Source organism: Salminus brasiliensis, chromosome 21 (assembly GCF_030463535.1).
Source record: "Salminus brasiliensis chromosome 21, fSalBra1.hap2, whole genome shotgun sequence".
NCBI lineage: Eukaryota > Metazoa > Chordata > Actinopteri > Characiformes > Bryconidae > Salminus > Salminus brasiliensis.
The window spans coordinates 159,089-179,359 of NC_132898.1; the positions used below are offsets into that span (position 1 = coordinate 159,089).

The 20,271-nt window shown below is 43.8% G+C and overlaps 3 protein-coding genes across 5 annotated transcripts; 1 reads left to right on the forward strand and 2 right to left on the reverse strand.

The window, feature by feature from the left end:
• Positions 1 to 159: 159 nt before the first annotated feature.
• Positions 160 to 3,217, forward strand: LOC140543199 (low-density lipoprotein receptor-related protein 1-like). Its single transcript, XM_072666230.1, has 2 exons — positions 160 to 740; positions 940 to 3,217. The coding sequence occupies exons 1-2, from the start codon at positions 621 to 623 to the stop codon at positions 1,078 to 1,080; spliced, it is 261 nt and encodes an 86-aa protein (XP_072522331.1). The 5' UTR covers positions 160 to 620; the 3' UTR covers positions 1,081 to 3,217.
• On the reverse strand, positions 3,131 to 7,225 carry LOC140543198 (E3 ubiquitin-protein ligase DTX3L-like). 2 transcript variants are annotated; one of them, XM_072666228.1, is made up of 4 exons: positions 7,145 to 7,225; positions 4,779 to 5,121; positions 4,304 to 4,521; positions 3,131 to 3,900 (listed from the first exon to the last, which is right to left on the reverse strand). In XM_072666228.1, exons 2-4 carry the CDS (start codon positions 5,100 to 5,102, stop codon positions 3,831 to 3,833), a joined length of 612 nt encoding a protein of 203 aa, XP_072522329.1. In that variant the 5' UTR covers positions 5,103 to 5,121; positions 7,145 to 7,225; the 3' UTR covers positions 3,131 to 3,830. The 2 variants fall into 2 exon arrangements, with proteins under 2 accessions (XP_072522329.1, XP_072522330.1); XM_072666229.1 differs by lacking the exon at positions 7,145 to 7,225 and having other exon boundaries at positions 4,779 to 5,624.
• A 1,042-nt stretch (positions 7,226 to 8,267) lies between these two features.
• Positions 8,268 to 18,888, reverse strand: LOC140543177 (E3 ubiquitin-protein ligase DTX3L-like). Of its 2 annotated transcripts, XM_072666209.1 has the most exons (12): positions 18,704 to 18,888; positions 17,249 to 17,325; positions 16,205 to 16,279; positions 15,956 to 16,057; positions 15,707 to 15,799; positions 14,870 to 14,944; positions 14,426 to 14,506; positions 12,308 to 12,569; positions 11,923 to 12,077; positions 9,148 to 10,782; positions 8,833 to 9,050; positions 8,268 to 8,747 (listed from the first exon to the last, which is right to left on the reverse strand). In XM_072666209.1, exons 2-12 carry the CDS (start codon positions 17,285 to 17,287, stop codon positions 8,678 to 8,680), a joined length of 2,805 nt encoding a protein of 934 aa, XP_072522310.1. In that variant the 5' UTR covers positions 17,288 to 17,325; positions 18,704 to 18,888; the 3' UTR covers positions 8,268 to 8,677. The 2 variants fall into 2 exon arrangements, with proteins under 2 accessions (XP_072522310.1, XP_072522311.1); XM_072666210.1 differs by lacking the exons at positions 15,707 to 15,799; positions 15,956 to 16,057 and having other exon boundaries at positions 18,704 to 18,886.
• Between the last annotated feature and the right edge of the window lie 1,383 nt (positions 18,889 to 20,271).

Below are 20,271 nucleotides of genomic sequence, written 5' to 3' on the forward strand. Positions count from 1 at the left end.
TCTCCTCTGAACTCCTCTAAACTCCACCTAAAACCTGGTGTTTGTGTTGTGTGTTTTGATGTGTGTGTGTGTGTGTGTTTTGGTGTGTGTGTGTGTTTTGGTGTGTTGTGTTTTGGTGTGTGTGTGTGTGTGTGTGTGTGTGTTTTGGTGTGTGTGTGTGTGTGTGTTTTGGTGTGTTGTGTTTTGGTGTGTGTGTGTGTGTGTGTGTTTTGGTGTGTTGTGTTTTGGTGTGTGTTTTGGTGTGTGTGTGTGTGTTTTGGTGTGTGTGTGTGTTTTGGTGTGTTGTGTTTTGGTGTGTGTGTGTGTGTGTGTGTTTTGGGGTGTGTGTGTGTGTGTTTTGGTGTGTTGTGTTTTGGTGTGTGTTTTGGTGTGTGTGTGTGTGTTTTGGTGTGTGTGTGTGTGTGTTGTGGTGAACTCTGGGTTTGTGTTGTTGTTTGTGAACCGTTGCTACGGTGCAGTTGCTTTTCCAGACTGTGACTGTTGGTGGCGCTCTTGTGTTGTGGCTTCTCGCCGCTCTGCTGCTGTGCTGAGGTGATGTGAGCGTCTAGAACCTCTATATTCCAACATAGAGATCACTGTTCCTCTCCGCACTCAGGGCTAAATGGTTCCAGCACCAAAGGATGACAAACGGAGCCATGAACGTGGAGATCGGGAACCCAGCGTATAAGATCTATGAGGGCGAGCAGGACGACGACGTGGGAGAACTGCTGGACACGGATTTCACTCTGGATCCAGACAAGGTAAGGCTTCCTCCAAAGCCTGGAAAGGATCTGAAGGTCTTTTCCTTTCTGGAGCTGGATTCGCCATTTCTGCAGACAGGCCTGCTCAGTGTTCTCCCTTTACTCGACCTACACTGACCCGGCCAAGTCTGAACCCAGTTCTGTCCTCATTAATGACCCTGAACTGACCCGAATCCGTCTTTCCTTCTTTCTCCTCCAGCCGACCAACTTCACGAACCCGGTGTACGCCACGCTCTACATGGGAGGCCAGAACAGCCGCAATTCTCTGGCCAGCACGGACGAAAAGAAGGAGCTGCTGTCGCGGGGAGACGAGGAGCCCCTGGTGGACCCGCTGGCATAGGCTGTTCTAACCTCGCAGTCCAGAGTATTAAACACACCCCAACGCCTTTTATCCAGAGAAACGACCAGGAGGAGAACCGCCAGTACCGCGTGAACACTGTATAAAATGTACAGACTGAAGGACTACTTTTGTAACGATTCTGTTTTCTTCCTTTGGTCAGAACCGATGAACAGCGACTTGCGAAGGCTACATTTTCTACACGATTTTTGAATTCTCCTTTTTGCCATCCCCACCCTTTTACCTTAATAGCCACTACCTCTGTGCAAAACGGAATCGGAAGAAACGCAGTACGAGAAAAAATCTGAACAAATTGAATTTTTTATTTTTGTATGAATAATTGTATAGAGATACAGATATCGTCCCATCTCAGTAGTGCCAACTCGATCCAGATCACAGTGTGCGGGGAGGGCCAGAGCCGAGCCGAAGCGTCTTTAGGTAACCTTGTGTGTCTAAACTACACTATATGGACAAAAATATTGGGACACCTGCTCATTCATTGTTTCTTCTGAAATCAAGGGTATTAAAAAAGAGTTTCGCTTTTGTTGGAGTAACTGTCTCTACTCTCCAGGCATGTAGGATTATCACCACCCCATCCCATCCCAAAAGTACTGGATGAAGCACCACCACCATCATTCCAGAGAACACAGTTCTTCCACTGCTCCACAGCTCCTCAATGCTGGGGGGCTTTATACCCCTCTAGCCCACGCCTGGCATTATTAGGCAGCATGGAGTCAATAGGGTCATGATGTTGATCTGCTCCAGAGAGTCCTATTCTATTGGCAGTACTTCTTCTCTACAGGGACTAGACAAGCTGTGTGTGTGCATTTGCACATCTGTGTCAGCAATGGGTGCAGCTTAAAGTAGCTGAATGCATTCATTAGAAGGGGTGTCCACAAACATTTGGACATATAGTGTGTCTGTATAGCGTCTGTATAGCACGTGTAAAATGTCAATTCCATATTTAGCGTTTCCTTATTTTATTCCATAGTTCTACGTTCTAGCATAGCCGAAGCTTTTACGGTTCCAACGCCGTAGAGGAACTGCACCTGCGGGGCGGCGCTTAGTGTGTTTTTGATTAATCTCATTAAAGTTAAAGCAGAAATAACAGCCGTGCAGACGGCGAGCCATCGGGAAGACTGAGACACGTTCTAACAGAAGCACCAGGGTTCCGTACCGTTCCTGCGGTCTGTGCTGGTAGCGGTGGCACGGCATTCGTAACGCATACGTAATGCTGACATCATCAGCCTCTGTGAAGAGGCGGAGCTCAGTTTAACGATTTTACTGCTTTCACATTTTTGCTTCTTTGCTTTTTCACCCTCACAGCGAACACTCTTACAAATAAAGGTTCCTCAGTGGTTCTTGGCTTGGATGTGAGTTAAGTAGAAAATGAAAGTACTTTAAAGATGCTCTCTCGCATCTCCTTTACAAACGTGGTCATCTGTTGAAGGGTTCCTTAGGACTTAGCCCTAGGTACAAAACAAGGGTTCTATAGACATTTGAAGGGTGTACAGGTTGAGAACGTCTGCTTATAGCTCAGTGGTTCTCAAACTGATTCTAGGCAGTCCAGATAATTCACACACACTTTTAGCAAAATAAGGTTCTCTAGTTCCAAAATGGGTTCTCTGACTCAACCACTATATGTTACAGTACAGAACATTTAAAAAGTAAAGGTCCATTTATGCATTCAAGCAGTTCTCTCAGTACTTCCGGTTCTATGTATAACCATTACCATTGCTAAAGAACCCTTGAAGCATTTTTAAAGGTGTACGGATTGAGAACCTCTGTTTAAGGAAGCCGAAAGTGGTTCTTCTACTTTTCGGTTCCTTTATGTGGAGGGTAGGCCTTGCCTTGCGGACGGTCGTATTGTTATCAGTGTTTTTTTCTGCTGTTTAGAGTTCTGCTCTCCGGGTTCTCCACCGCGTTTAAGAGAGTATAATCACGACACTTTCAGAACCGCTGTTGAGTGTTTCTGCATTCTGTTCGTTTCATTTCTGCAGTCGTGTTTAAAGATCAGCGCTTTTTAGTAGGAAGTGCACGGAGGCTCAAACTCTTCTGGGACGAGAATAATGTTTAATTCTGCTGGAGTTTCTTTACAAACTCAGTAACATTTGTTATAAATAAAAACACCCTAAACCTGCACTGCCTCAGCGTCTGCCTCGCCATCTGCCTCAGCGTGTGCCTCAGCGTCTGCCTCAGCAACATAGGAAAATCTAGGTCCAGAGAGTAAAACCTTACCCCAGGATTTTATTCCAGCTGCTGGACAGCTCTGCTGCTGCTTAGCTTCATCTGTGGATTAGTGGATTTCTACTTTCTGGACCTGGATTTGCCAGAAGAACCTAAACATTCTCAAAAAATCCTCAGGGGTTCAGACACTAAACCCTTATGGTGTAAGAGGAGGTTAGGAATCTGCTTTTTCAAGAATTAGAAATCAACTAAAATCCAGTTTTATCTCTGAGGCTTTTAGAGGATTCACCAGCATCAGGACTCTCAGCCACACTCACAGTAAATACATGTCCAACGTTAAAGTATAAATTCTGTAATACGTTCAGAAACATATAAAAAAAAATAACTAAAGAGAGAGGACCAAACACACACGCACACACACACACACACACACACACACACACACACACTCGACTAACTGAATGTAAAAATGAAAAACAAAACAACAGAAACTGAATGAGAAGCCTCGGAGATCTGGACGTAGAGCTGAACACAGTGAATCTACACGGGGAGCTCTGCTGGAGCCTTTACTCGATGCCTTTGGCCTTCAGCTCCTCCTTCACTCTCTTCAGGTAGTCGGGGTCCGGATAGCCGTAACTGTGGAGAGCAGTCAGTTCAGTGGAGAAGCATTTCCAGTAAATACTGTACACACATTTACATCAAACACATCAGACACATCAAACACATCAGACACAAATAAAGAGTTGATTTAAAAAGTGTCACTTCCGTGATCAAAGAATTTATTATTAAATATCAATAAACTATACATATGTACTCGATCCAGGGGGTCAGAGTTTGGTATTATAAGATTCTGATCATCTGCTCAGGGCTCTGAATATTCTGCTGTTCAGTTAAATCCACTTTGATGTATCTTTTAAAAAGAAAGATTAAAGAAAGAAGAAGAATCAAAGGATCATCACTGATTCAGTCGATCAGCCGAGAGCTGTTTGATATCTGAGTTTCTTCTTTACTACAGCAGATGCTGATCAGTTGCTCTTACCACTGTGGGCCTCCATCTCTGCTGGTTTTATGGTGGATGTCGTTCCAGATGACAGTGTTTTCTGCTCCGGTGGTGATGGAGGTCCCGACGGTGAAGATCAGCCTCTGATGGAAAGCTCTCTCCAGCAGCTGCAGAACACGCCTTCCTTCTGCATTGTCAGGCAGGTAAGCCAGTCGACGCGTCCCGCTGAAATACGCTCCAGGGTTTGGATGTTCTTCCTAAGTAATAAAGTTCATCATTCATGAAAACTGTTCAGTTGACCTCTGACCTCTGAGAATAAGGAGTTGAAAGTGGGTGTGGCCTAAAGCAGAACTAGTGTGAGGTGCTGAAAGTGGGTCTATTTGACCACAGTAAACAAGAATGCTTATTGGCTTCTGGATGCTGAATACTGCTGTGTTAATGGATAATATGTTCAGTATGTTGGTTATTAATTTAATAATTCAGATGAAAAGATTATAATAACTAATGTTCTTACCGTCTGAACTCCTCCTGGGATGTCGTAAAGAATTTCAATGGTGCCGCAGTGAGAAAAACCTGGGAGACTCCATTTAGATGTCCTGTTGCTCATATTCCCCTTGGGCTGGTTTCCTCTCAACGCCCCGAAGATCTCCTTACACACAGGGCAGATCTCACCCATGCTCTTTATGGACTGCTGCAAACACCCTCTGCAGAACTCATGACCACACTTCAGTTTCTCTGCGTCAGTGAATTTGTCTATGCAGATCGGACAGTCGTCCTCTTTCCTGAGCGAGGTGCCGGGCTTCGTATTACGGCTGCTGACAAACCTCCACAGGTTCATTTCCAGTCCTCGTCACAAACTGTTACACAAAACAAACCATTAATAAAGGAAACGCTGCTGGTTTTGCTGTCGTTTATGAACAGTGTGTCCCTGGCCTTCACGCTGACCACTTCACCACAGCCAACACGTCGACTACGAGAACCCACTGCTTAGTTACAGTCAAACCAAGAACCCAGACCTTCACATGCATATGTGTGTGTGTGTGTGTGTGTGTGTGTGTGTGTGTGTGTTTTAGTCATTATGGAGCATTTCTATTGGTCTATTCATCATGAAATTCTGATACAGTATAAATCTCAGCTGCTGGTTTAAATGATGTGAAGTGCTGAGTAGGAATGGACAGACTGCACAAGCAGACGGACTTTATTATGGCTACAGCAATACTCATGGTCAGGACAGGCAGAGGTCAGAAAACAGGCAGGCAGGTGTAACACAGGAGAGTTTATAATCCATAAAGTAGCAGAACGAACACACACACACACACACACCCCACTCCAAAAAGAGGAGCTTAGGAGGAGTCCTAATCAGTTATGAACAACACCTGTGTGCTGGAGCGGAGCCTCGGGTAAGGGGTGGAGCTTAGCTCTTTGTGCTTGAGCTCCCCACTGAGGCCAGCAGAGGGAGACATTACAGTAAAGTGTGTTGTGTTAAATGAATTCATGGTGGAGGGATACATACTGGCTGCTGTACAGATTTGCTCCTATCTTCCCATCCTGAGGTTTTGGACCGGTCAGAGAACAGCCCACAGCGCAGAGAGGAAACCAGTGAGGACGTTTAACTGACCCTAACAGCAGGATACTAATCACAGCTTCTGTTGATTTGTTCATTCCGTCTGTGCGCTTCAGACTGAATCTGTATATATGTGTGTTTATGTCACAGTTTATGATTATCCACTGCTTGTTTACATGTAGAGTTAGGTCACCTCAGCGGGGGGAACAGCGCCCCCTGGCGGAATTACATCCCTAAAACGTCCAGAATAAAAACAACCAAAACTTAAATAAACATAAAACTATCAGCCAGATCTTCTCTTTTACATAAAGCCTGAGGGATTCTGGGAGTCATCAGCAATTTACACACCAACACTCATATAAAACTCAGAAGACTCGTGTAGCTGCACTGGTGGGTTTGGATAGGAGATAAATTATGGGCTGTATCTGTGTTGTAGTCATGGCTACAGACGCCTGCTTCCATTCACCTCCACTGTAGAGAGATCAGAGTGGGTCAGTTTCTCTACAGTGGAGGTCAGATTCACACACAGGGTTAGAGTCACTCAAAGAGTCATAAAGTCCAGCCTCAACCAACACCCACATGACTCACCTGTACCTGCCTTATTCACAGTGTCAGTAAAATCAGGCCTGGTTCTGTTCAGGAATGGATTCAGGGAGGTGATATGCATATTTATGCCCCCTATAAAAGGCACTGCAGTCTCAGGGTGACCAGCACGGCCGAACAAAGGTCAGAAAACACTGAAAACACAGATAAATAAAGAGCCTGCTTCCTGGGTAGCTGTTCTCCAGGGTCAGGGTCAGAGAACCTCTGCCCAGGACATTGTAGAGCTTCTGAGAACCACCCTTTAGGTCGTAGGTTGAATCACGTGGTGCAAAACAATCACTTTGTTTACTTTTGGCTCAAACTTTGGAAGTAGAGTAAAAATTCAGAAAATCCACCCCAGGATTTTGTTCCAACTGCCTGGACAGCTCTGCTGCAGCTCAGCTGAAAGGCAGTTGGAACAAAATCCTGGGGTGGATTTTCTGAATGGATCTAAATTCGACGTTTTCTTAAGCGTTTTCTTTCTAAACGACAGCAGAACTGATGAAGATGTGCTGTGATGCTGAAGGCTAGCTGAACCCTGGCTAAATACGAGCCATTTCCACCCGTTTAACAGCAGCTGAACAGCCCCCTGTGTTTCTGTGTGTGTGCTAACACTCCGCTCCCTCCCCTCCTGTGGATCAGGATCAGGATCAGGATCAGGACTGAACGCTGGCTGTAATGGTCTGTTTCTGACAGTCTGAACTCCATGAGTGTGTGTGAGCTGTGTTACTCACCCAACCTGAGCTGAGTCGGTGGTGTTTGTGCTGTAGAGCTCAGGACTGCACTGCTCTCCACCTCAGTCTGATCCTTTAAAGCTGAGGAGAAAATGAAAGTGAAAGCTTCTGCCCACTTTTTAAAGAGCAATAAACTTTTAATTATTAAAATTATTCAGAGATTGAAACTGGAATCTAAAACATTAGCAGTCATTCTAAATGTATAAAATATGAATAAAATAAAATAAAACCACTTTTAAACACTTAAACTTACTCCAGTGAACTTAATGTGGGAAACTAAAGGGTGTCTGACCCCTGGGGTCCAGGACCCCCTAACCTATTAAACCTCTGGATCCCCAGTGCTGTAAAGTCAGTCTGGGAGGTCCCTGAATATAACCGTTTAGAACTGTTCCAGAATAATCCAAATTAGAATCCAGATCCAAAACATGTTTCCCACAAAGTCCTCCAGCTTCTCCAGTCAGGTCAGGCTGGGCGGCTCAGACTGAACCAGTATGACCAAGCTGCTCCACAAACATGATCAAGCTGACTATGACCCATACTGGTCATGCTGTTCAACCAGCACGACCAGTATGACCAAGCTGGCTGACAAGCATGACCAGTATCACCTTGCTGGTTGACCAGCATGACCTGTATGACCAAAATATACTGACCAAGTTTAACATATACCCTACTGGTCAAGAGCTGGTTAACCGGTATGTTTTACCTGGAAAACCAGTTTTTTAACCACCCTGACCAGTTTCATTCAGATGAAATCCAGAGCTCTAATCAGGAGAGTCATGTTCCACAGGTGTTAGGAGTCTTACCAGAGAACTGTCTCAAACCCCAGTCTACCTGTGGGAAGGGTGGAGTTCCCCACTACTCTACACCAACCACCCAGAGCCAGAGGTGTTCAGCAGTATGGAGTAAAGTACGCTGCTGTGGTTTTTCTGTCTGATGTTCCTGAAGCAGTGTGTTAGAACCTCACCAACATCCTTAACTGTGGGCAAATTATTCACATTCTGTTCAAATCAGTAAATAAACAGTAAATCTGTATTCAAATGTGTTTCTGTGAAGGATGTGTTCACTTACTGCTGTTTTTCAGAAAATGGCTGTAAAGAATAATAATGTGTTTAGATAGACAGTGTTTTATACATGATCTACTTTATTTGTGTGTTTTGTATATTTTTACATTTGCAGTTTCCAGAGTGTAAAATCACAATTTACCACAACAAAAACCAACAGATTTAAACGGTGTAAAATCACTCATCCTGATCCGCCGAACCGGAGTTCGTTTTCTTACTGATTTTCAGAAAGTGAAATAACAGTCTAAAGGAAAGAACCAAAGAAACTGATCTAAATGAAAGCTAGGAGATTACAGTAAACAGCACACGCAGCTCTTCACTAATTACCCTGAATAACTCTAATGATCACAGAACTGCACAGCTCTCTGAAGCTCCTCTGAATCAACACAGCCTGGATCCCCGGACGAAGCCTCGGAGATCTGGACGTAGAGCTGAACACAGTGAATCTACACGGGGAGCTCTGCTGGAGCCTTTACTCAATGCCTTTGGCCTTCAGCTCCTCCTTCACTCTCTTCAGGTAGTCGGGGTCCGGATAGCCGTAACTGTGGGAGAAAATAGGAGATTTATTCATTTATAAAATGACGTCTCTGTATAGAACTGCTTCACTTTACAGTCGGACACTCTCACTGTTGTGGGCCTCCATCTCTGCTGGTTTTATGGTGGATGTCGTTCCAGGTGACGGTGTTTTCGGCTCCAGTGGTGGTGGAGGTCCCGACGGTGAAGATCAGCCTCTGATGGAAAGCTCTCTCCAGCAGCTGCAGAACACGCCTTCCTTCTGCATTGTCAGGCAGGTAAGCCTGTCGACATGCTCCAGTGTAATGTCTTCCAGGGTTCGGATGTTCTACCTAAATAACAAATTATTTTGTGTTTATTTAAACGCCAATTTTTACACATATGGACGCTTAAACAGAGTTTACCAATTCACTAAGAAGGAGTTCTTACCGTCTGAACTCCTCCTGGGATGTCGTAAAGAATTTCAATGGTGCCGCAGTGAGAAAAACCTGGGAGACTCCATTTAGATGTCCTGTTGCTCATATTCCCCTTGGGCTGGTTTCCTCTCAACGCCCCGAAGATCTCCTTACACACAGGGCAGATCTCACCCATGCTCTTTATGGACTGCTGCAAACACCCTCTGCAGAACTCATGACCACACTTCAGTTTCTCTGCGTCAGTGAATTTGTCTATGCAGATCGGACAGTCGTCCTCTTTGCTTCTATCACTTTCTGTCTCTTTAGACTTTCCATGGTCTGCGTTTGCTGCGCTGTTGAGGGAAGATCCCTGTTCCCACACAGTTGAACTCGCCTCCTGCCGTCCCCAGCTGTGGCCATGGTCTGCTTTAACTCCACTGCTGGGAGAAGCTCTACTGTGGCCACGGAACTGTCTAGAATATTCTGAATAGTCGAGGAATTGCTTTGTCTTGTCGTCAAACACAGGCTTTCCGACCAGCTTCTCGATATCTGCTATGGCTGGGACGACATTCCTTGGCAGGCCAACAAGTTTCCAGCTACCGTATTTCTCCTCCACGCCAACCAGAAGGTGTCTTTCCAGCTCACCACTCACAGTCTCGTCCTGGAGAGGGCCATTAAGTGGACAGGTGAACGCTGACGTGTAAATCTTTTGGTAGAGATGCATGAAGGCTCTGAGGGCGTGGCTTTCAAGATTGACATGCTGATTATCTTTGGACTGTATCGTCACCTTAGTGAAACCCTGCACAGACTGAGGAGAAAACCCAACCCCATATTTGCATTCAATCTGAGCTAGCTGTTTCCCAGAGGTCTTCACCATCAGTTTCCAGAGTGCGTCACTCATCACGATGGGATCCTGAGTGTCCTTGATGTCCATTTCCAAGGTAGATCTTCTTGATGCATAACTGCTGTCAGTCTCCATTTTACCAGCCAAGCTACTGACAGGTGAGCCTCCTGACTCCTGACTGCTGCCTTCTGACTTCAAATTCATTTGATTCTGAACGGCTGATAGGAAAGGTTCTGGTCCACAGAGAAGACTTTCTTCTGCAGACATGGTCAACATCATCTTAGCCTGGTCTGTGTGAATATTACGCACCACATCTTTACAAATGTCAGAATCCAGCTGCATTTTAGGGATGTGAAGAGATTTCAGGTTGGTTGTACTGATCTGGAACAGGTCTGCAAATCTCTGAGTGGCCTCACACACAGAATCACTCCTGGTCTGATCCACAGCAGCAACTGAAACGGAAACCTCAGCCTCTATTTTAACACCAGACTCATCCTGGATCTGGCGGAGCTCCTTTCTGTAAGCGTGACTGAGGTACCAGTACTGACAGAGGGGGACAGTAAAGGCAAATGGATCTCCACTGGTCTCAGGATTCTGAGGGATCTTAACTTTTGGATCATTTCTCTCTGCACCAACATCCATCACAGCTTCTGATCCTCCAACAACTTCACACACCTCTTTGTAGAACTTTTCAACCGCAACAAAAGATCCTGAAAATGACACTTTATTTCCGCTTTGGTCTTTTCCAAACCTCTTCACAAGCTGTTTTTGAACGTCTTTAGGCCATCTGTCTAAATCGATGACTGCAGTGACAGACATGTCCATCTGCAAATGTAGGAAATCAGTTTAAACTCAGCAAACACCAATCCTGATATCTAATCCTGATAAAACACCAGATCTTTACTGATCTCACTCAGCCTGAATCAGGGTTGTACAGGAGGTTTTATGAGCTGGTTGCTGTATTTACAGACTCTTTATGGTGGTATTGGCTCTATGTAGAACTTTGATGACTTATCTGGACATTGAAATGGTTACTTGTCTGCTCAATGGTTATTTACACAAGTGGACCTTTGTAGATGGTTCTTTATAAAACCTTTCAGGAAATGTATTATTGCCAAAGAACCCTTTTCCAGTATTGTGTAAAACCCTTCATGCTTGTAGAGCAGAAGTACTGAAGAGGAAACAGAAAAGTGAACTGTGATGTAAATTATTATCATCACACTGCCCACCCCTGACACACGGGTTGTGCATGGGAAACAATATGCAAAAAGGGTCAATACGACGTGCTAATAAAGGAAAACGGACTCCTGTTCAGTCTGGAATTCTTTCTGGCTGTGGATGTAAAAAGGACGTGAACATTAGACCCTGATCTCATCCACCCACAGGTTAACCTTATCATCCCAGACTTTCCCAGCCTAATGTTTATTACTCAGTAACTACAACAAGACACTTAGATCTACCTGATTTATTCTTAAGGATGTTAGGATTAACTGTGATCAGTGAGGTGGAAGCTGAATGAGTACTGCAGGTGAGTACTGTTGGAGAGTACTGCTGGTTATGTACTGGTGAAGAGTACTGCTGGTTAGTATAGCTGGAGAGTACTGCTGGTTATGTACTGGTGAAGAGTACTGCTGGTTAGTATAGCTGGAGAGTACTGCTGGTTATGTACTGGTGAAGAGTACTGCTGGTTAGTATAGCTGGAGAGTACTGCTGGTTATGTACTGGTGAAGAGTACTGCTGGTTAGTATAGCTGGAGAGTACTGCTGGTTATGTACTGGTGAAGAGTACTGCTGGTTAGTATAGCTGGAGAGTACTGCTGGTTATGTACTGGTGAAGAGTACTGCTGGTTAGTATAGCTGGAGAGTACTGCTGGTTATGTACTGGCAATATAAATAATGTAATTGTAGGAATAATTAAAAAAGATCTTGTATAAACACTGTATGATTCTCCACAAACACATACTACCTCTGGCATGAGCACTTTCTTCTCAGCCGCTGGGGGTTCTGGATTTTGTGGTCCATTCACGGAATTTGTGTCGTCCACCAAAAAGCTCACTGTAGCCTGCCTGTTATCCTTGAATGTTAAAGTTGCAGTTTTCTTTTCTTTTAAAATGTTCAAAGCTGTGAGACAAAACCAAAACACATAATTATGAACAAAACCCTGTATCTCCATTTCTGCTGTTTTTTTGTCCATAATGTGACTCTGCACTTGGTCTTTATACTGTATCAGAATTTACTGATGAATGGACCAATAGAAATGCTCCAAAATTACTTGGATTAAAATCTGTTTGTTTATTTGTTTCATTTTTTGCAGTTAGCTAATCAGTCAATTGTGGTGTAAATTTTCTCACCCTTAGATGGCGCTATCTCCACCTCTGCGTTACACTGATCAGGCCTAAGTTGAACCTTAACAATACTGCAGTTTTCTCCCACAAGCTCGGACAGTTCTGTATTGAACCACCTCTGAAGAGCTATCTCCAGAACTGCTTTCCATTTCGCAGGTAACGGTGATGTCTGCTCCACCCTGATATTCAGCTTTGCAGAGTCTGGAGGGGCCGAGGGCTTTGTCCCATTCCCATCTGTTGCCCCTGATCCTGGTCCAGGCACATCCTCCTACAGAAAACAGCAGAATTACATATGGCACATGAAACGTTCCCACATTAGGATTAATATGATTAATAAAGTAGTGTAGCTCAGCGTGTCACCTAAAGCAGTGTTAGTGAGAATTGGTATTGCTCCTGGGCTCCCCCTACAGATGGGGAGTGTAATTCACCATTACACCACTGCTGTAAAGACAAATCTGTAAGCAGCCACGTAAAGAAGCATGTGGACAGAGGCGGTAGAGTAGTAGGCATCACTTTACCTGCATGGTCCATCACAGATGCCTCATAGTCATATCAAATACAACGGAATTCAAATGACACTAACCTTAAACCTAACCCTAAACCCTAAACTCTAACTATAACCCTAAACCTAACCCTAAACTCTAACTCTAACCCTAAACCCTAAACCTAACCCTAAACTCTAACCCTAAACTCTAACTCTAAACCCTAAACCTAAACTTAACCCTAAACTCTAACCCTAACCCTAACATTAAATCTAATCCTAAAATGTAGGGTTTAGGATAAGGATAAGGTTATGGATAAGGTTAGGGTTAAGGATAAGGATAAGGTTAGGGTTAAGGATAAGGTTAGGGTTAAGGATAAGGTTTGGGTTAAGGATAAGGATAGGCTTAGGGTTAAGGATAAGGTTAGGGTTAAGGTTGAGGATAAGGTTAGGCTTAGGGTTAAGGTTAAGGATAAGGTTTGGGTTAAAGTTAAGGTTAAGGATAAGGATAGGGTTAAGGATAAGGATAAGGATAGGCTTAGGGTTAAGGATAAGGTTAGGGTTAAGGTTGAGGATAAGGTTAGGCTTAGGGTTAAGGATAAGGTTAGGGTTAAGGTTGAGGATAAGGTTAGGCTTAGGGTTAAGGATAAGGTTAGGGTTAAGGATAAGGTTAAGGTTGAGGATAAGGTTAGGCTTAGGGTTAAGGATAAGGTTAGGGTTAAGGATAAGGTTAGGGTTAAGGATAAGGTTTGGGTTAAGGATAAGGATAGGCTTAGGGTTAAGGATAAGGTTAGGGTTAGGGTTAAGGATAAGGATAAAGTTAGGGTTAGGGTTAAGGATAAGGATAGGGTTAAGGATAAGGATAAGGTTAGGGTTAAGGATAAGGATAAGGTTTGGGTTAAGGATAAGGATAAGGTTTGGGTTAAGGATAAGGTTTGGGTTAAGGATAAGGTTAGGGTTAGGGATAAGGATAAGGTTAGGGATAAGGATAAGGATAAGGTTTGGGTTTGGGTTAGGGATAAGGATAAGGTTTGGGTTAGGGATAAGGATAAGGTTTGGGTTAAGGATAAGGTTTGGGTTAAGGATAAGGTTTGGGTTAAGGTTAAGGATAAGGTTAGGGTTAGGCTTAAGGATAAGGATAAGGTTAGGCTTAAGGATAAGGATATGGTTAGGGTTAGGCTTAAGGATAAGGTTAGGGTTAGGCTTAAGGATAAGGATAAGGTTAGGGTTAGGCTTAAGGATAAGGTTAGGCTTAAGGATAAGGATATGGTTAGGGTTAGGCTTAAGGATAAGGATATGGTTAGGGTTAGGCTTAAGGATAAGGATAAGGTTAGGGTTAGGCTTAAGGATATGGTTAGGGTTAGGCATAAGGATAAGGATAAGGTTAGGGTTAGGCTTAAGGATATGGTTAGGGTTAGGCTTAAGGATAAGGATATGGTTAGGGTTAAGGATAAGGATATGGTTAGGGTTAAGGATAAGGATATGGTTAGGGTTAAGGACAGCACAACAAACAGCAGAACAACAGGAATGACTGGACAGAAAGAGTGAGATACTGAAGAGCTGTGTCTGATGTGAGAGCAGTGGTGAGTTGTGAGAGTGTGAGACTCCATGCTGGTGAAAACGGGGCTGGAGATGGAGCTAACCTGTGCAGGGTCTGGAGGGGCAGGCTGGATTGCCCTCATATCACGGATTTCCTTGTCACTCACGGATCTATGCTGAGCCTGCTATTAAAAAGCAAGAGTAGAAATGGTCAGGTCCATAAGTATTTGGACAGTGACAGAATGTTCTTAATGTAGACTCCAGTACACTTTCTCACTTCCTCCAGTTTCACAGCTCAAACGTAACTGGGCAATTTGATGAAATCAAAAGTGCTTCTTTAGTTTTACACTGGAGATACGAGGCTAATGCAGACCTTGTGTAATAAAGTGTTTTAGTCAGTAAAGCACTGTTTCACTTTAAACCCTTTAGATTAATAAGCACATATCAGTTAGTTGAATCTCTGTCAGACAGTGTTAAAGCTTCAGCTCCCTTAAAGAGTAAATCCACCCTCAGTATCAGCGGGTCTCCCACCCTCACAGCACATCTACCTGCTCCGCTTGCTGAGAACCTCCACTGATGGGTTCTTGCTGTAGGTTCTGCAGTGCAGTAGGACCTGGAAGCCCCTAAACAATAAAAAAACATCCTCATTCTTCATTCACTGCTTGTCCAAAAATATTCAGACACCTCTTCTAATAGGGGATTTTGGCTACTCTAAAGTGCAGGCGTTCAGTTCCACACAGACAGCTTAAATACTCAAACAGGAGAGAGACATTGTGGAGCAGCCGTATATTTAAGACACAGACCAGGCATCCAAACCTCGCCTTTAGCATCACGGTAACAGGTAACAGATCCAGTGTTGGTAGTTTATCATTTTTTGTCCTCTGAAAAAGCATTCTGCTGAGGGAGTTTGCTCGAGGAGCTGTGTATGGAAGGGGCTTGGATCGGTCTGGAAACATGTACAGAGATGTTTCATCATCGTAAAACACCACATAAAGTGTACGGACCGCTGTCGGTGGCAGAGCTGGAATAAACTAGATGTTTGTGAGAAACTCAGGTGTTGAACACTCATGGCTGAGCTTCAGACATGAAGTGATGTTCTGAAGCAGCAAGGTCAGCGTGCCCAATGCCACACGTCTGGGTTTAAGCTTTTCACTTTAAAAAAGCTACTATCTGCACACACTCTGATTCTGCAGTGTAAATCCCACCGCTGCTCCTTCCAGGCGCTGCTACTGCCCAGAAGAGTAACTTCAACATGCATTCAGCATTCAGTCACAGCAACTGATAAATCAATTAATAACAGAACTTAAGCTGTAAAAACTACAAATTTAACCTTAATTTAAGATAAAAACAGTGAATCAGCCCCAAACCCACATCTTACTATTTACCTGCTGAAGAGCCGCATTTCCACTGGCCGAATGTAGGTTAACAGAACCAGCCACAGCCTGTGGTTGTGTTGTAATGGCAGACACTGAGTGTTGCTGTGAGTGATACAGTAGTGTTATACGGGTCTGTTGTTTAATGATTACTATAATAAATAAATACTGAAGCTATTATTATTATTATTATTATTATTATTAACTGATTCCTGAAGATGAAACTGTTGGATATGTGCTAGGATTAGAGCAGTCACTCACCGCTGGATTAAAGGCTGGATTTCCACCAGCAGTCATATTTTGAGGCTCTCCAGCAAGAATATTACTGGGATCATTCTTATCTACATTCATCTGTTCTGTGTCCTGAGAGAGAAACATCTTCTTTAGCTCGCTCCCAGAGCTGCGCTCAGTATGAGCACTACATAGGTATTAGAATGTATTTCTGACCAGCAGAACTCAGGTACTATCAGTACTATAACAAAGAGTCTTCATGAACACATGAATATCTACCTGCTCCGCTTGCTGAGAACCTCCACTGATGGGTTCTTGCTGTAGGTTCTGCAGTGCAGTAGGATCTGAAGGCCCCTAAACAATAAAAAAAAAACATCCTGATTCAATGGTCACATCAGTCTTCTTCGTTCACTGCTTGTCCAAAAGTATTCAGACACCTCTTCTAATGGGGGATTTTGGCTACTCTAAAGTGCACCCATTGCTGACGCAGGCGTTAAGATCCAAAATCTCTCGGCCTGCTAAAGCATTAAGAGTTCCTTTCACTGGAACTAAGGGCTGAACCCAAGTCCTGAAAAGCACCCCCACACCATAATCCCCCCTCCACCAAACTTTACACTTGCGGTCAGACAAGTAGCGTTCTCCTGGCAACCACCAAACCCAGACTCATTAATTAAAGTGCCAGACTAAATATTTAGTAGGGAGAAAATTTCACGACTGGACATGTTGCATAGGTGGCATCTGATCACGGTCCCACGCTGGAGTTCACTGAGCTCCTGAGAGCGACCCGTTCTTTCACAAATGCTTGTAGAAGCAGTCTGCATGGTAGCTACTTGGTTTTACACACCTGTGGCCATGGACTTGATTGGATCACCTGAATTCAATGATTTGGATAAGTGAGTGAATGATTTTGGCATATAGTGTATTCTTCCATCCCATTAAAATGTGCTGATATCTGCACATATAGAACCCTGATCTGCTGCAGTAGAAAACAAAATGTGGTGGACACACATCTGTTTTTAATTAAATCTGTTTCATTTAAATGTAATTAATGACATAATAATAAATAATTAATTATAATAAATAAAATCATTTATTACATATGTAAGAATATAATTACTTTTAAATAGAGCAAAACATACAGAACTAAAAGAAAACTTCATATAAAACAGGTTTGAGCCAAGTGATGGCAGTATTGTGCATGGCTGATAGTTTGCATCTATCACAAAACTAACACATCTATCTACTAAACTAATTAAGCCGTGTAAATGTCCTGTAGAGGAGAGGTATCAATAACTAGAATAACTAATCACATGTAATACTCACAGAGTTCTGATAATCCATTAACTCTGGCTCGTCTGACATGTCTCTTTCCTTCACACTTCTACACTTCACACTCAAATCTGGAAGAAAAACAGGTTTACTTATCATTATCAGGGTCGTTATCTGAAGTGCATTCATCGCATATTTAGAAAGAAATATATTTAAACCCACCAGTGAACCTTTACACCTTTACGTTTATATGAACTACTTTCTGTAGCCGCACTACACCCTGCAGCATGTATCCCTCCACCATTTTAATGATCTGATTTTAAAAGCAGGTTCTAGAGCCGAGCTCTTCTCAGAACTCTGGTAGAACAGTGTCTCAGGCATCAGGCAGCGTCTTCATCACCATTAGGTGAAGAACTTTCTGTGAGGAGCTTTTATTAGAGCTGCAGACGTCTGCTGTGAACTGGGTGAGCTTCTCTAGAATTGCAGTGAATGTAAGATATGCATGTACGAATACTAATACACAACACATTCACTAATACTCTCCCTCTACTGCTTCTAATGAAGTTCTGAACCCGTAGCTGAGATGACTTTTCACCCTCCATAAAGTGATAAGTCTGTAGTAATGCACAGAGCCACCCTTGGCCTGAGGTTGAGGTTTAGGAAGTTTAGGGAGCTTAGATTTAGCTGGTTGGACTGATTGAGGTATGATCATCCTGATTTATTGACTATATATCTATATAATTATGGACACGTACTGATGTGGGCCACTTTCTCCAAACATAAAGAGACCCATATAACTGAGTAATGACTTGTATTTGTACATTTGCTGTTGTTGTTATTATTATTATATATCCAAAATAGTTTAGTTTACTGATCAGTTGGGTTCGTTATTGAGGTGAGTTTTTAAATTAAAAACGTTTTTACTTAAACACTGCATTAAAATACCCATAAAGTTGCCTTTTCCCCCGAATTGTCCGTTCCACCTTAAATGCTGCACCATTTAAGGTGGAACGGACAATTCCAATCAGCTTAGTGTAAAATGCTGTCTTAACTTGTAAATAGACTTAACTTCTTCTCTTAATGTCTTTTTGCAGTATATTTAATATTATTACAGATATTAATGTGATCAGGTGAAGGTATTTTGCTCTACGTTGTGTCTGACTAGCTAACCTGTTTATCTGTGGGACCCACTGAGGGCTAACTATCACTTTCGTTTCTCATCCAGGCGAAACTGAGGATTTCTGGAGCGTTTTCTTTCTAAACGACAGCAGAACTGATGAAGATGTGCTGTGATGCTGAAGGCTAGCTGAACCCTGGCTAAATACGAGCCATTTCCACCCGTTTAACAGCAGCTGAACAGCCCCCTGTGTTTCTGTGTGTGTGCTAACACTCCGCTCCCTCCCCTCCTGTGGATCAGGATCAGGATCAGGATCAGGACTGAACGCTGGCTGTAATGGTCTGTTTCTGACAGTCTGAACTCCATGAGTGTGTGTGAGCTGTGTTACTCACCCAACCTGAGCTGAGTCGGTGGTGTTTGTGCTGTAGAGCTCAGGACTGCACTGCTCTCCACCTCAGTCTGATCCTTTAAAGCTGAGGAGAAAATGAAAGTGAAAGCTTCTGCAGCTCTGAGAAACCACCTCCCGTCCACTCCTCACCCCAGCAGAGCACTGGAAAGCCTGGGACGTCCAGCTCAAGACCAGCTTCTGCTGGTAGCTGGTTTCAGATGGTCCAGGCTGGTCTTTGATGGTCATGGTGGTTGAAGAGCTAGGGGTCAATCCAGGGAAAAGCATCGCCAGTGCTGCAAAACAAGAGCATGTTTTCATTGGAGTTTGATGGACTAGATGCTCTATTAGCATGAAACATGCCCGTCATAAAGGTGGGCTGGCGTAGTTAGACTGGTCATGTCGGTCATGCTGGTCAACCATCTGGGTCAAGGTCATTCTGGTTGACTGCCTTGGTTAGGCTGGTCATGCTGGTTGACCAACATGGTCATGATGATGATGATGATGATGTAGGTCATGCTGGTCAATCTCCTTGGTCATGCTGGTTGCTCAACAAGGTCATAATGGTCATGAAGCTGGTCATTCTGGTGGACAGGCATGATTAGGCTGGTCATGCTGGTCAACCACATTGGTCATGATGGTCAGGTTGGTCATGCTGGTCAACCATCTGGGTCAAGGTCATTCTGGTTGACTGCCTTGGTTAGGCTGGTCATGTTGGTTGACCAACATGGTCATGATGATGATGTAGGTCATGCTGGTCAATCTCCTTGGTCATGCCGGTTGCTTAACAAGGTCATGATGGTCATGTTGGTCCAGCTGGTCATCCAGCATGGTCATTATTGTCATCAAGCTGGTCATTCTGGTGGACTACCTTGGTTAGGCTGGTCGACCCAACTTGGTAATGGTGGTCATGCTAGTTAACTGGCGAGGTCAATGTAGTGACATTTGTAATGACCTCCTGTGTTTCCAGTTTGGCTCTAATTAAAGCTCTCAGTTATTACAGCAGTGCAGGTAAACAGGCCTGGGCTTGTTCTCTGTGGATTCTTCAGACAGACCTGCTTCCTGTCTGTCTCACTAACCTGTCTGTCCTGTTGCAGAAGGCAGGGCACTGTCTAACAGGTCCTACATGTCTTCTGAGAAATTCCGTTCCTGTCATATACCCTGTTCTCCGCTGCGGTTCTGAGCTGTTTCTGTCTAATGGCTCAGGAGTGTTTATGCCTATGAAGCTCAAAGCTCTGCTACTCTGGTGTCGCCTTTAGCTTCAAGATCTTCACCTCAGAATCACTCCGGCACTCCTCCTCAGCTGACAGTGAGATACACCTGTACACGCTGACGTCGTCACACCTGGATTACTGCAGTGCTCTTTACTGGCTTTTTCCAGCTTGGGGAATCGTATCACACCTGCACTGGTTTACAGACCCACACAAACCCTCTCCCTGAAGCACCTTCAGCCAAATCCAGCACTTATTTGATGTATGAGTAATACACTGATATGTGTTGGTAATATATTAGTAATATCCTGATGTTTGGCATAAAAGGGACAGATTAGCACATATTTCTGATTATTTAAACTGG